Source organism: Ischnura elegans, chromosome 11, assembly GCF_921293095.1.
Source record: "Ischnura elegans chromosome 11, ioIscEleg1.1, whole genome shotgun sequence".
NCBI lineage: Eukaryota > Metazoa > Arthropoda > Insecta > Odonata > Coenagrionidae > Ischnura > Ischnura elegans.
The window spans coordinates 24,347,832-24,363,501 of record NC_060256.1 but is presented as its reverse complement, the minus strand read 5'-3'; the positions used below and the strand labels follow the sequence as shown (position 1 = coordinate 24,363,501).

General features: G+C 37.2%; 1 protein-coding gene across 1 annotated transcript in view; it reads left to right on the top strand.

Annotated features, from left to right (window-relative positions):
• Positions 1–15,670, top strand: part of LOC124167724 — a 999,415-nt gene that overhangs the window by 541,723 nt on the left and 442,022 nt on the right. The window contains exon 4 of the mRNA XM_046545733.1: positions 8,770–8,916. Coding sequence (XP_046401689.1) covers positions 8,770–8,916 — 147 coding nt within the window. The remainder of the gene's footprint in view (positions 1–8,769; positions 8,917–15,670) is intronic.

Genomic DNA, 15,670 nt, shown 5'->3' with positions numbered 1-15,670 from the left:
AAATAGAGTTCAGAAATGCGCACTTTTTTGAAAGAGATACGTTTTCATCGTTCCATACTACTATGCTAATTTGAGAAGTTGGTGTCGCGGTTTCGTCTCCGACTACTAGAGCATATAAACGTCTGGGCTAATATTACACGAGGAAGGTTATGTCACCAGTCGGGCTTAGCCTACTAGAACTCCGAGGACCGAGAACTACCATTCTCAGGCATTTCCCTCTCATACCCTGCGTTCATTTGCAAGAAATTCGCACCCATTTTTCTCGTGAATTCTAATGCAAGACCCGAGTCCTTTCTAAAAGTCCCAAATGCACACCTCTCCCCTTCCTTGAAAATAATTCAATTTCCCCCGTAGCGGGTAATAACCCTGGTTGACGCCAGAGTCTAATCCGTTTATTTTTTAATGGTGTCACGTCTGGCTGCCGCGGAAGATATTCTCCTTCTCTTTCATCTACACGATCTTTTGCCGTCTCTCCTTCCTCGCCCTGCTAGCGGGCGAACACTCTGAAAAAAATGCACATATCCGTGAGAGGTTGATATGAGAGGAATTGAAAAGTCTCAAGAGCTGAGTGGAAGGGACTGAAGGGGGTGGGGGTTGGAGGGTTGAAAACCCTTTCGTCAGCATCACCCTTTGGGGGATATCGTCACGAGATAAATCAATCTCTGGGGACGTGAAGGGGAGGAGGTTTTGGTGGAGCCAGAAAAATGGTGATGAAGGCGGGTTTTCCCGTGGGTCTTTTGAAATTGTTGACGAGGACAGTTAAAAAGAGCTAGTCTTTCGTAGAGAAGCGTCAAGGCCGGCTCATAGTGACTGATGACGATTAAAGATTGAAACAGGATAAAGCCGTTGGATATAGAGTATTTCTTTTGATTGCGTTAGTGTAAACGTCATCAATAATGGCCTAATTATCCGGAACAACGAGTTAACGTGCAAGCCACCACCGTGTGGTGTAAGGTGATTCTACACAAAGCAAGCAGCGATCTCCCTAGCCTCAATCACAAACGCACTCGTTCGCTGGACAGAGGGAAAGCACTCACGACAATGACACTCTGTTAGTCCAGAAATGCTAAAAAAATTCATTTATATAATACTTAAAATCATTATTGGCTGCAATATATCATGACTTGTAAATTTTCTCCTCAGTTTTTTCGCGTTGGCAACTAATAGTTATCTCTTAGTAAATAATTGAGATAAAATTTGAATATTTTCCATTTATAAATTGCAGAAGGATAAAGAAGACAACACAGTCTTAGCTAGTCTAAGTACTTTCATGAGGTGTTTTCTTTGTCGAATTCTTTTTTTCAAATTAAATACTCTTTAAATTTCTCGTTATGAAGCTTTCAGTGCAATTTTTATCTATCGATGCCATTTATGAGTCGATATAAGAATTTAAGAGCTTTTTTGACACCAATTCTTCTCTGTCTTTAAGTCTACGTTGGAAATTGAAAGTCATATCGGATTAAATAACAGATAAGTATCTTACAGGCCACCATTTTTCCCTATCTCAAGAGCGTTTGAGAGTTCTGGATTCTTGAAACTGAATATCTTCGTCTGGATTGCCCTTTGTTGTGGTGAAAAATGTGGTCGGAGGTTTTCCTGGTATCTTCCCAATGCCCTTTGAGGATAGAGGGTGGACTGTCCTATTCCGCACCTCCCTAAGCTGGCTAACCCACCCCTGTTTGCCACTCGACATATTCCGCGTTCAGACGCTAAGCCATCGCGCCACCTTTAAAAAATCCCACGTACTGTTCCTGCTCCGCATTGCGGGAGCGAACTGAAAACTCTTTTTCCGTCTACCCCTCCCTCCCCACTCCACTTTTTAATCTTTTCTTCCGCTCTCCCCACCCCTTCTTCCCTCATTCCCCTCCCCTCTCACTCCGACACCCCAGCTACGCCTGGAAAATAAAACGAGACGTAACCCTTCTATCCACCCCGCAGTGTCGCTCATATTACTTTATTTTCCCTGCACGGTTATAGCCATAGATTTCTTCAATAGGTATTTCTGGGCTCAATATCTTCGTCTGTTAAACATTAGGCAGCTAGAGTAATGTAAACTACCAGGGTATTTATGAAATCATCTACTTAAAATACTAGTCTGGTATTGTGGTCATAAAATATAAGGTATTTGATATATGCTTAATCGATACTGGTCAACTATCCTAAAAGAGGTTTGACGCAGTTCTTGGGTCAGCTAAACTGATAAGGCATTATTCTTTACCTGTTCCATATTATTTATCCAAGGTCTTCCATATGTGTTCTTGTTCTTCCCCAATATCCTCAAGCATTTATCCCTCGACGATTGTGTTCATCAAGATATCACGTTTATAAATATGGCCACCTATTGCTACGTCTTCTTCCTAAGGTTTCCACGAGGATTCTCGTTTTCTCCTACTCTTCTTATCACTTCCTCATTTCATACTCGGTTGATCAAGTTGCTTCCCATCATACATCCAAAGCACCAGTCTTTTTGTTAATGCACAGCAGTGTAAGAGCATTTGTAATGTATTTTTTTGGCCTTAGAATTGAAGTTCTTCCTTCTAACTCTAATGAAAAAATCGTAAGATCAACCGATGTTCCTACTTTAAAAATTAAATTTTAGTGTGCAGGGGAAATGTAAAACTAATCCCAGGCCATTTTTTCTTGTCATCTTTATGCCAATAAGAGAACTAATTGAGAAGGAAAAATTTGTAACTTACGTTATTTATCGTAAGAAAGCTGTTTCTGATGGTACAAACGTAAATGGGACTACAAAATTTAGAATCCGCAAAAAAACTGATATTTGCTGGAATTAATAAAATACTTACAATTAAGTTTGATGCTTCTTTGTTGCAAAGTCAGGATAGTGGCAGTGCCACTTTTGTGAGCAAGCGTCAGATACAGACAAACTCAAATGTAGGATTTTAGCTATGCATTACATGTTAGAATTTGATATCCCACTTTTTGGTTTTTACAATGTTTTTTTTCTGGAATTTGCAAGCATATGCAAGTACCTTTATGGAGATGTATTAATGCGAATCATTTCCTCTCGTGAATGTGGAGAAACTACTTAAAAATTCATGACTGGCAGAAATTCGTTATTTACTCCATAGATAAATTATCTAAGGTTGTGTACATTATCGAGCTTGAATATTCAGATAAAATAAATTTTATTCGCTTTGACTAAAGAGTATTTTCAATTCGTTGGCAAAGGCATTTCGGTTATATCTGAGGAGTTAGGTATTATTTTTTAGGTGCATGTACATTAATTTTGGTGCATATTTGGACTCTCGGCGGCCTTTTACTTTAATTGATTTCGTTGATAACATTGCTTACCTCATACCTAAGAATCATCAAACTTGTTAATGGTATTACCATGTTTAAAAGTCGTGTTGCAGCGATATAAGATGGAGAGAATTCTCAACTTTTCCCATTCAGCACCACGCTTCTAAAGGCAAATTGCATAGGCACTTATCCCTTCTATCTAGTCTCCTTTATCCCGCAGAATTCCGATCGGAAACTGCTGAAGATCGAGATAACGTCGAGGCCATTTCCGCGTTGTGAAACTTTACTGATATCTTATCTGGGGGGGGGGCGTCTGAGGGGAGGCTATGGGCATCTCGCAGTCCCAATATGTCCCCCCATTCATGCCTCAAACCCCTCCCCCCACAAACTTTCTCTCATTTGCTCCGAAACGTTCGAATTTTCCGCGAAAATGGAAGTGTTCAGCATCTCGTTTCCAACCCCCCTCTCCTATCCCAAGCTGTTACAATCTCTGTCTCGCCTTTTGCCTTTTCATATCCCTCTCATTTTCTCCCTCTTCTGTTCGCTTTCCTCTTGCTTGGCCTTTCATCCTGCAAAGTTGTAGGGGTCTAAAGAAAAGGATACAGAAATTTTGTTCTCTTCTAAAATGCTTATTCGTATTAGCCAGGGGGTCGACAGTCTGCTGCACCAGAAAAAAGTTTTATTAACTTTTAAGCATTGCGAGGTATCCATTTCTTAATCATGGGCTTAAATTTATAATTTCCTCACCAATTTCTGTGATGCCATGTGTAAATCTCAGAATACCTCTAGCGATTACACTTTTACTTCGCTATCAACTGCTTATTTCATAATTTCTTTACGAATTTCAATGATACTGCGTCAATACTAACGGCCGTATTCATAGTTTCCTCTTATACGAGCTAGGAGGGTGACTAATTTAGTCGGCTACAATGGCTTTTGAGTCGCCTGCTAAAGCTATGACATTCATGGAATCTATTAGGTGAGATACTTAGAGCTACTAACTTATAATGCTACTAGCCAGCTCGACAGCCGACACTCGGTTTGTGTTAAGCCTATTAGGCTACGCATGGTAACACTCATGCAACTCTTCCGCGTTGCGGAAAATTCGTAAAACTATCAAACAAAAGCAATTGATTTTGCGTAATGCCTCGAAATTTTTATTTGACTATGTATGGATCGATGTAGCTCATTCGCATAATAATTTATTGATTATTGCATAAAAAAATAATGCTATTGCATTTTGAAAGAAGATATAAATGCGTACTTTTGTTCAAGATGCAGTCATTCTAGTAAAAAAAAACAGTCGTATATACATCGATATGCATATTTTTGCTCTTCGGATATTTATTTTCACTGTCGTACGCAATATGAGTATGGATAAACATAATTAGCAACGTCATTGCGATATATTTTAGATACTCAAAAAGCAGTGATAATATGCACCTCAATATCGAAGTAGGAATGAACAATAAAAAAAAGTTATTTTGAAGATCTTAAAGGGAATGATGTTTAGTTTTATGCGCGAAAAATACACATTTATTACGTGACAAAAAACTATGAGCGAGAAATTAGTAACGAATTTTTGCAACTCCTAAAATGTTATAGTTAAGGAAACACAACAATCTGCCTCACCAAATTTAAATTTTTCAAATGTAGACATCGTAGAAGTGCGGAAAGAGGGCATACAGTTTCCTAATGCTGGTTAATATAAAAAAAACGAAGCACCATTAACCTGACTTGTTGCACTCGTTTAATGCTGGTCAAGAATAGCACTACAACGCACACAACATTTCACTGCCTTTACTACTATCACCATCTTTGTGATATTTATAATCAGTTTATTTCGAAAAACCTATTCAATGAAAATTTTATCTCAAAAATAATTTAAAACGCTATAACGCAGAACTAATAAAATATGATTTTTATGCATAATAGCCCTGAAACTCAGCTTTCAATAGGATATTCAAAGGATACTCAGTCTTTTAAACTACCAATGCTTGGTGTGTATTGTCTTTACCGAAATATGCAGTGCATGACAGTTATAATCGAAATTAGACGACATTATATAAAATATATAATTAACGAGTGAATTGCTTGGATATCTTCCTGTTAATATTTACATTATGATATAGTATTTATAAATTTTTTACTTGTAAGTAATAAGTGAATTACTTCAAACATATCAGCAAGCACACGGAACTAATGACTAATTACATTTTGTAATAATATGATGAAAACTATCTTTTTTACAGTACCGTGAGCCAGGAAATATTTTGTGGAACCTAATTTTGAAATTAAATTCATTGTAATATTTTTCGTCGTGAAAAGCACCCATCTTTTGAAAATTAAATATTTACACGCTTTTTGTACCATTTTGATCGTCTACTTAAAATGAATAGTATTTCCTATTACGCATGTTGGTCAGTTTTAGAGTGAAGTAAGTAAATAATGCGTGTATTATATTCCAATTTGAGCATGCCTCGTGGCTCTTTGAATTAATGAAGAGAACGTATGTTGATATGATATAAATAATGCACAATAGCGAGTAGCCATTGTTTAATACAAATTTTTAAAATTTCACTGTTTTATTTAGCATATTGTTGACCAATCCAAGAATTATATCCATTCATTGTAGTTTTTGTATTAACGTATTTCAATTATCCTGATGAAAATTGGTATAGTAATTATTGGAGACGGAAAATGAAGTTTATTTCAAGAGAATATGAAAATAACACATACCTAGTGCCTTTCTAGAATTTCTGCAGGGAATTACACTCACGAAATGGTTACGTTTCGTTACTCTGAAAATTAATCCAATTAGGGGTTAGTATTTTATTTAAAAAATTATTTCTTAAAAACTGAAATCAAAATTGCTGAGAATGACTTAACGAGCTTTTTTCACTTAAAACTTTGTAACCGGATTGCTTGAAAATCAAGTAAGCAGAAAAATATTTTAACATATAGTTGGGTTTCCTATTGACTTAAGATACTGATATAAGTTTTTCTTCCTTATGATCACATTTATATTATAAATCAATGGATAAAATTCCTGACCGAAGTGTTCAAACTCACTACTATGGGTAGTTTAATGTTCTTGTTTTCTCTTGTAGTTTCCTATTGTTACAATTTTTTATCACGATTCATCATGCTGAAAGTCTGTGTTCATAAAAATGAAATCTTATTTTTCAGTTATGTTAGTGATTTATTTGGCATGCAGATAGGTATATTATTTTCATCATTATCGGATACTGACTTTACGTATCTTTTATTGCCACTCGTGAAATTTGCTTATGCGCTCAATCGACAAGTTTCATTAATTTTTGACTATGGTTACGGGATATTCACAGCAACTTATAATGCATAACTTGACTATATAACTCCGACCTATAGGTGACATATTCGTCCGCTGTTTCCTCTGACTCTGTCTTAATAATGAAACCAAAATAATAGAATGTTCGACTATTCTCATTACTATCTATAGTCGTTAGTAAATTCGTTTATAATTGATAAATTCGTTAGAAATTACAGCTTTTCTCAGACAACGCTCATTCCAAGTCCAGTTGTCCAGTGACGCTGCTTTAAGCTGTTTGCAAATCAACGGACACATTTTTCATGTTTTTAACTCTTTACTTACCCCAATATAAGTCACGTAAGTTGTAAAAGGGTCTTGATGGTTGACGTAGTCATCATAGGAAGTCATAGCTTTTCATTCACGGGAAAATGTTAACCGGCTTCGAAAATCCATTGACCGCATTCTTCGTGATCTTTGTTCTGTGAAACGAGTCCGTTAATTATATATCAAGGGACGTATAACAAGAGGGTTGGCAAGCGTGAGTTTTTTAAGGGGTTGCCAAATTGCAAAAGAAAAGACCTCTCCCTACAGCTCAAGAATCAGACGGCGAGGTGCAACAATGCCTCGGTGGTGAGACGTGGAAAAAATTGACGGTCGATACCCGCTGTGATCGATGAATAAAAAGATCCAAGAAACTAAGACGACCAAAGGCATCGCGAAAGAAACCTCCCCTTGCCTCTCATTCTGTGGCTCCCTTTTTCGGTGATTTTTTCGCATATTTCTCCGCGGGAAATAATTGGAAAACTTTCCTTGTCCATATATATGAGAGAAGTCTTTGGAATGAGGTGGTCTGAGCTCTATTCTCTCCCGCATCACGGAATGATAAGAAGTGCATTCACTACGACTCAAGACACTCTTTGTGAATGAGCAGGGCTGTTTGTCTAAAACTATCGATTCGGCAGTCTTCTTTTCTCCCTCCTTTGTGGTTGGTTCGATGTAATGTACATATCAAAACGATAAGAGATTTGCCTCTCCGCCTATTTTTATACGAGCATGGCTCATATTTCTCATCTAGACTAAGCCTCATGGGTTCGAAAAGGGCGATGGAAGAAAATGGTTCCTTAAAATTGGAACGAGAGGGTATATACGCGGAGTAATCGGCGTCGATTTATTTGAAGTGGCGAGATACAGCGACATAAACCTGCTATACGTCCCTTGATTGGATTGCAAAATTATGGAATATATATTTTAGAGAAAAGTTAGCCAATTCAGGGTTGCTAAATGTGAAATCTATTTTAATAATATACTTGGTTAAAATACATTTTCTTTGAATGTAAAGGAGATTAATTATAAATAGTTACACTAAGTTACGTAAATACTATTATTTTCAAATTGTATAAAAAAGGAACCTATGAATTTCACAAAGAAAAACTGCATTATGTGCATTAATAACTTACATTTCCCCGCAAAAAAGTTAAAACTATTAATTTATCGAAGATAACATCATAATGTTACCTCGTTTTCAAAAATATGAAAATAATTATAACAGTGCTCTTCCATTTCAGTTTCATCCTCAGACACACTTTCCGGCAGACAAAATATTTTACCTGTTATTCATTACAATAAAGTTTGGAGGAAAACTGTATTGCACAAAAATAACGATAAAATCAATCCGTTGTTACAAATCACAGAATCAGGAATCAGTTCAGGCCGATGAAAAGCCTATTTGAATTATTGAACAAAGTCCACCAACTATCATATATTGGTGAATGTGATGCAGTTTGAATAATGAAGTGATATTTATTTTCCTGTTTCTCAATCCAACTCCTACTTTTTATCTATTCACAGTAAAAATCGACGGCTATCGAATAAAATAAGTTAATGATATCACGAAAACGTTTTTACCTGTTACTTTATCATTGTCGATTAAGTAATTTGGCGATACTAAGATTGGTTTGACGCAGATCTTCAATTATATCTCCTAATATTTATTGTTTTCATGCTCATATAAATATTCTACTCTGTATTATTTGCCACCTACACAATGACTCTAATCCTAGTCCTTCTGCCGTTCTTCCCTACCAACATTGCCATTCGTACTCATTTCGATGTTTAATTTTCAAAAAGAATAAAACCAATGTTTTTCAATAACCCATGGTAACAATAAAATCAATTCCTTCGTGATTATTGATATATTTCTCTATTTTCCATTTCAGAAGGACGTGGGCCGCCATACGCCGTGATCGTTTACGTTCACGGGGAGTCATTCGAGTGGAATGCTGGGAACCCTTACGATGGGAGCGCTCTGGCGTCATACGGTCACGTGATCGTCGTCACCATCAACTTCCGCCTCGGTATACTTGGTGAGTCGTTTTATACAATTATAATCTACAATGACGTGAGTGGGTTGTACACGTAGCGTCTTGTTGACTTACGGAAATTCCTTCCGTTATTTTCGTCTCGATTCTGTTTGTGTTGGTAGATGACCTGTTTTTAAATAGAGATCGGGATGGTATGGTGTTGCCATTCCTCGCTTTCTTGCTCATCGAACACCAGCTCCTATTTTATACTCTCCAGCACAATTATTCTGCATCAAGGTAGAAAAGTTAGCATTGTATGTGAAAGTGTTGGTATGTCTTCCACCGCTAATTCATTTGACAATTAGGAGAAAAGAAAACGCGAGCATATATACCAACCTTCACATTTTTCACCAGCACAACCGATCGATTGCATGAGCATAGATAGGCTAATTCTATTCCTTGAAAGACTATTGAAAGCGTGAAACAGCGATTTTATTGACCAAAAAAGTACCAAACCGTTTATTACCTAATTCAAATTCAAAAGGTCATGATTCAATCATTTGTGGTTCAACATTACAAATTTTTTTCATGATAATGAGGGCAATAATGTTGTACAATCAGTCATTTATTTCGTAATTGTTACCTACCCGCCCTGTTTCGATAAAGACATAGTAAATGTCAAAAACGTTCAGGTTAAATGAGCATGTGGAAAATTGCTAAGTCCGTATTATTTCCATACTTCCTACTGTTGGCTTCCCACCCCGTGGGCTCGGGTTCAAGTCCCGGCGGTGGCAGAGAATTTTCAGAGTCGGCTCGATCCCTGCTTGAATGCTGTATGGAGGACATTTCAAGCGCAACACTCCGTTCGTCGGATGGGACGTTAAACCGTGGTCCCCTTGGCGGCTTTCGTTAACAGCAGGCTAACGCCGACGCGGGGTTTCTCTCCACCCTTCCTTACCAACCCCTCCCTCATGGCGCAAATGACCTCAGCTATCCGTCGACTCCTCCAAATACCACACCATACATGTTTTTAAATCTCAGAAGCCTTTTGAAGAACCTTGTCGTTTTGGAGTCTTCCAAAAAGAACAAAGTGAGAATATTTCTTCATAATAATACGCAAATATAAACACCGAACTTATATTAACGTTAACAGATCTGAAGCGTTTGAGTTCATTTTAATTTTCTTGGACATAAGAAATGAATTCGAGCTGGCAAATGTTTAGCCAAGAGGAAGAAACGGTTAACAATGATGTTTTATTGTAAAGAAAAACAATTTTCTCAACGCATCACATTAGATGATTTGTTTTAGATTCATATACAGTTGTTTCTTTTGTGCATTAGTCTTTCCATGCCAACTCGAACTGGAGTAGACATTTCAGATAATTGGTGTGCACGTTAATCTCGTTCAATAAAGCTGCCGTTGGAATCGCTTAGGAAAATGCAAAAATAGTATAGCAGCAGAACAGCGGGGATTTTTAAGTAGCACAGTTTTGCGTAAATACGAAATTTTTAGCGTACATCCTTGAAAAAGGAATGTATATTAACACATTTTTAAGAAGAACTTATTTAATGCACAGCTATTTGCAAAATCCTGAATTATCACCAAAATATTGCTTTGGCTTTAAGTTTTTGACTACTCATTTTTTAACAGTATAATAATATAAGATTTAAAGTGTGCACATGCTATTTTTAGGGATCATTCATGGATATATATCCGTTTTTTGCGTGAATTTTTAACACTGCATCCTATTAACTAACTCAATGTTTTCGCAAATTTCGCAAGCAGAAATTTAATTTTGTCTTTATGAGGATAGAACTATGTCGTGAATAATTTGTATTCTTATTTATTCAGATATAATTATTAAGCTTAAGGGAGCATAAAAACTTTAGCTCAAAGGATCTGGATTTCTTATACGTACAGATGATAATTACATTGGTCAATTTCTTCTCAATTGCAATTACTCCGTCATTTTTTAAATACTTTAATACCTTTTAATATGAATATTCTTTCGCGGAAAAGTTTTAAAATTTAAACACAACAAATTGGCCTCTGGCGAATTGAATATTAGTCATTTGTTAAAAAGGAATTGACATAAGTTGGAAATGTGCGTGATAATTTAATAGTATTAAGTATTAGATTGCTACTTGAAGTATATTAATGTTTTAGAATAATTTTTTCTCTTTCGTAAAATAATTTCTGTTGTAAAGTCTCTGACTGCTGGGAACTAAGGCGGTTTTCTCTCGGTATGGAAGAATCATAGACTCTGAAAATTGAGAAATGTTATAGAAACACCTTTTTGCCTTTTCTGTGTCGTCATATGTTTCCCGTATCGCTTCAGCTACCCTATTTATTCCTTTAAGTCATTCCACGGCACCTGTATGCACGGAACGAGAGAGGAAAGGTACTTTGGAGCAGGAAGCACTTTACCTCTCCAGTGTTTATCTTGCTGATGCGTTTTTTGCCGCGTGGTTTGAGCTCGAGGAAAACGGTCTACTCATTTTTATCTCACACCAACGACGGAAAAAGATCTTTTTCTCGTCACTACATTCTTCCTCCTGAAGGACCTGTGGTCACTTTAAGTTTTTAAGAAGGAGTTATTTCCTTCCGGTACCTTACTAGATGTCTATCTCCCTTTCTCATCTACGCAAAAGCGATGACGCTGCATTGCATTTTATTTTTTTCAATATTTTTTCCCTCTTTTACCTCGCGATGCGCGCAACGGCCATGTTTCCCTTCGCATCCATGTACATAGTGATTAATTACTTACGAGCGGCCGAGCAACGCGCACGAGCTGTTCGCACGCCCGCCTCGTTTCACTTGTTTTTTTTTTTACTACTTCCACCGCCGTCCACTGCTCGACATATTTCCTCGGCTGAGCAGTCGAGCTCAGTTCGATCCATCACGGTTCTTCCTCATTACTCTTTCCCCGTTCACCTTCGTTCCTCACATTCTCATTCTCTTTCATTCTCCTTTCAATCTCGCGAATATTACTCGTACCTACCATAGTGGCGCTATATTGGTTTAGAAAACATCGAATCGAAGTTGATTCTTCGATGTTTTAAAAGTACTTACCACTCATTCAAAATCAAGCTACTAAAAACATCGATTTTTCGACTCATCGAGATTTTTAATTCCTCCTCGCCGTGGTTTAACGCCTGAGGTGTTATACGCAGATAGAATTGCAGTGCCTGGTTTTAGGATCGCAGAATGTTGCCGGCTTATGCTGGGGTTTTTATTTTTATTTTTTGAGCTGAGGTTGCCCGCTAAGGACTTTTTTAGAACTCCTTTTGGCGATGATTCCACGCTTTCTTGCTCATCGAACGCCAGCTCCTAATTTATACTCTCCAGCACAATTATTCAGCTGAAAGATAGAAACGTTAGCATTGTATGTGAAAGTGTTGGTAGGTTGAAAGACTAGTGGAAGCGTGATACAGCGATTTTATCGACCAAAAAAGCAACCGTTTATTACCTAATGCAAATTCAAAACGTCATGATTCAATCATTTTTGGTTCAACATTGCACATTTTTTTCATGATAATGAGGGCAATATCATGTACAATTAATCATTTACTTCGTAATTGTTACCTACCTGCCCTGTTTCAATAAAGACTTAGTAAATATCAAAAACGTTCAGGTTAAATGAGCATGTGAAAAATAGCTAAGTCCGTATTATTTCCATCATTCGAGATATTATGCATTTCTTCCATGAGAAAAAATTCCCCCGCACCGGGAATCAAACCACGGATCACGCAGCACAAACCACTATGATTTCAGGTTCCGGAATCCTGATCTCTCATGGCAATTGTGACGAGGCTCTCGGTAATAAATGACTTCAATGAAAACACAACCAGTTGAAAGCCTCAAACCAAGGGGACTGCATAGAGGAGGTAGAATTCCATTCCTTAGAAGGCTGATTTCTGCAGTCACTGCGGTAGCAATTTAATCGGCTTTCAAAAGTGTCCGCACCACTGTGATAACTGCAATGCGATCTACTTTTTTTCAATGTTTTGCAAGCATAATGTTTGTTATTACGAAGAAGAGAACAGAAAAGTTATCAATTTAATGGATCACATTATCATTTATATAAATTTCCAATCACGCCCCTAAATATACGCCTTTCTACAGTGAAACCCGGATCAATTTTCACAGGCAGTGATGCTTGTGGTGACTTTCGTAAATCCATTTAATTTTTCGGTGGGTGACTGCAAATTTAGAGGCCAGCTTGAGAATCCTCTTTGGTAATATTAGCGTCTCAAACATTGCACTACGCCTCGCATGGCGGCATGTGTAATACTTCGAAGTCTACCGCGTGAACGGTGGTAAAATAATGATGAAATGCCTTGATTAATGACTTTTTCAAAGAATGTAGAAAATATATTCAATCAATTTTTTGCCACTCTATGTTTTCGTTAAATTGATAGAAAAAACTCGAGTACACCGATGTCGAAGTAGTATACCTGCTCTATACCGTATTGTTAAGAACGAAGGAATCGCTACTGAGGCGACGAAACCAGGGGCAGGGAAATAATAATTATGATGGGTAAAATAAAATCCTGCACGTCCCAACGGCTTACCTCCCTCGTGCCTCCCCCCTCTGCTCCGTTACCTGCGCAATGCAAGATGCGCACGGGTGCATCGAAACAATGGGAAGTGTGTCAGAACCCCTTCGGCCACCTCTTTCAGTGCGAAAGGAGAGTGGAGTGAGATGAAAAACGTGTACGAGCCGCCCGGTGGAGCAGAATGAAGGAATTCTGCACATTTTTTTCAATCGTTTCACCGTCTTTGCGTAAATACTTGCGTGAATGCGCTTGACGTATGAACTTTAAGCCGCGAAAACACTTAAATGTATTTCAATATAGGAGAGAGGGAGAGCGCACTGTGAAATTTATATCTAAATATTTAGAATAACTTTTTTTTGGTACCTGAGGCCTTATTCTTGTTGTTCGTGGTACTGGATATTTTTCCTGCATAGCTTTACTCGCTTTTGCCTGCGGCCTTTTAAAATCACCCTGCCAGTTCTTAAAATTTTGTCTTTTTTCTTTAAAAATAGTTTTTGTTTGGTGATCTTTTTTCCTTGAAAATAGTTTTTATTTGGTGATATCCGACTAACTTGAATCCTAAGAATGTCAAACAGCGTTTGGCTTCCAGGATTTCTATTACAAGGTGTGTGCTAAGGATGCCACAGTAACTTTGGTGCCATTGATATGCTTCTCCATGACGTTCAAATTCCTTTTCAACAGCTATGTTTTGACCCAAATTTCCCCCAAAAATTAGACGCAAAGAGGCAGTTAGGAAAATTGTTATAGATAAAAAATTAGGGGTTTCAGTCGATTTTTGAGGGGGTCGATTGATTACTATTAATCCTATCTCGTCTCCCTCACCACAAAAATTTGTATGAATCAGACAGTCAGTCTGTGGCCGGAAGTAGGTTTTCTGGTATAGAGATTTGCAGTCTATATTGTGGGCGAATTTCAACAATTATAATTCAGGAAATAGGTTTCTGCAAAAAAGTTATGTTAGAAATCTGGGACTTTTTGTTGTTTCTGAGCCGAAATTAGGAAAAATTATCTACTGAAAAATATTAGTTTACTTTTAATTCATATAAAATTGTCATGTAATATTATTATGAGTAATAAGCTTAATATATCTGAAAATATGTAGGAAAACACAGGTATCTTCAGAATATTCAAGAAAATTATGTTTAAAAATTGATGTAGTCAAGAGATACCTACGTATATTTTGAATTCCATCAAATTCAAAAGAATATTATCATCATGAATTTAAAACCACGGTAGCTATGCCAATTGCAGATTTTATTACTAGGCCGCTGAACTTACCAAATTCCTTATATCTGGTGAATAAATATATGCTATGATACGAGAAGTAGCAATGAAAGCAGTAACTAGCGCGAGAGATTTCCGCATTGGTGACCTAAATCCCAATCTGGTCTGCGATATGGGTATGTCAGTAACCCTGACGATGCACGGTTAAGAAAAGTCATATTATCAAATTTTTATGTAGCCCTGAAGACAATGATGGAGTTAGACGCAAAAGTGGAGGTTTATTGATCTTAAAAGATACTTTGACATACATCTTGCGCATCATCTTGTAATCGTGGCCCGAATCTGAATATGAAGCTCACTAATTGAATTTTTTGTCACCTATAAGAGTTAAAAAAAATACTTTCATCTGCTTGAAATCTCTTTTTTGGAATAGGATACAGATAACTTACTAGAGACTTTTATTTTTTGGCATTCTTCTCTTTGGTTATCACCATCGTAAGTCACCATAACTCGCCTTCTTAAAAAGGGCACAACACACAAAACCTCTCTTGGAACAGGTACGAGTAACATCATGGGAACACCATGAAAGATTCATTGCTTTCCTGCTGCTCCTTCATCTTACTTTTTCTCTTTCCAGGTACTGAGTGGAATTTTCTTTCATTCGTATACATCCATGTTCATTGGTAGATTTAGCGGAGGGAGGGGGTACGGGGGCATTTGCTCCCCCTCCAGACGCTTAAAAAATAGACAATATTTTTAATACAGTTGTCATTAAATTCGTTTTATTTTGTGTATGACGGAGCCTCAATAATTTAATTTAATTCTAATAACTTTCATATCAAAATAGAGAGAATGTGTTCTACAGTATTTCTTATGTTTTGTTTTTAATCTCAAATATAAAAATATCTATGAAACCCTTCTGCCCCTCCCCCCAGAAAAAATCTTGGATGCATGTTTACTATAGCTCTTTCTCAGTAGGTTTTCGCAGGTTTTTCACGCCCCCCTTTTGCGTGGGAGTTTTATTTTTGGCAGA